The 952-nt window shown below is 39.0% G+C and overlaps 1 protein-coding gene across 1 annotated transcript in view; it reads left to right on the plus strand.

Annotated features, from left to right (window-relative positions):
• The first annotated feature begins 276 nt into the window (after positions 1–276).
• The window catches only part of LOC119591860 (translation initiation factor IF-2-like), a 2014-nt gene continuing 1338 nt past the window's right edge, over positions 277–952 (plus strand). The window contains exons 1-2 of the mRNA XM_037940602.1: positions 277–304; positions 871–945. Of these exons, the coding sequence (XP_037796530.1) occupies positions 293–304; positions 871–945 (87 nt within the window). The 5' untranslated portion in view covers positions 277–292. The remainder of the gene's footprint in view (positions 305–870; positions 946–952) is intronic.

Below are 952 nucleotides of genomic sequence, written 5' to 3' on the forward strand. Positions count from 1 at the left end.
GAAATCGCAAACCGGAAGACGAGGACTGAGATACCGAGGAGGCACAACGGAGAAGAACAACAAGAAGAAAATACCTTTAAAAAAAATATATATATAGCAATAAACATATACAAAAAAAAAGCTATATCAGAAATCGTTTGTTGATATAACTGATCCATCGCGGAGTCGGGTCTTTTTGGACTGATTTTCAAAGGTCCTGACCTGATGATTGTGAGGGACGCCGGGTGAACCCCTGCAAGTATATATTGTGGTGGCTGAGGGCGGTTGGTACACTCACTCCTGCAGCGCCACCATGAGAACAATTGTAAGTACCTCCTCTCGAGACGTGTTTTACTCGGCATAACGGTGGATTTAAAAATAATATAAGACCGCGCTAGTCCGGGAGTCTGTGTGTTCTGGCGTTCCTTCGCGGGTGGAAAAATAGTTCATAGTTTTAAATTTGTTGTTACTTTTCCAATTAAGACGAATCTTTGGTAGTGTTTTGGTAATTAGTTTCTTCGTAATTAGCATATGTGTTGTCTTCTTTCTTACTTTCTGCTTGTTCAAGATAAAGAAATAACACTGGTACTGGGTGTTCTGTAATCAACTATTCTCGCTATACTTCCGACGTGGAAATTGAATATTATATTCCTTCTCATCAAGCAGAATTAGAATTGATTATTTTCATTCTATCTCTCCGAATTAGAAATCAATATAATCATAATCTTGCCGAATTTTGCCTACTTTTCATTGGCGTGAATTAGAACTGAGTATGATTCAACGCTTTTTCATCTTTCTTCATTAATGTATTTTTCTCTCTTTCTTAATTCTTCGTCATAAATCAAAATGGAAAAAAGAATAACATAACAGCACGTCCCTTCTTTCCATCAGCTGATCGCGTGCTTCGTCGCCTCGGCCTTTGGGCAGAGCAACTTGCAGGGATTAAAGGAAGTGAACCACCTCAGGGTAAGTG

The sequence above is a fragment of the Penaeus monodon genome, chromosome 29, assembly GCF_015228065.2.
Source record: "Penaeus monodon isolate SGIC_2016 chromosome 29, NSTDA_Pmon_1, whole genome shotgun sequence".
In the NCBI taxonomy this organism is placed as follows: Eukaryota; Metazoa; Arthropoda; class Malacostraca; order Decapoda; family Penaeidae; genus Penaeus; species Penaeus monodon.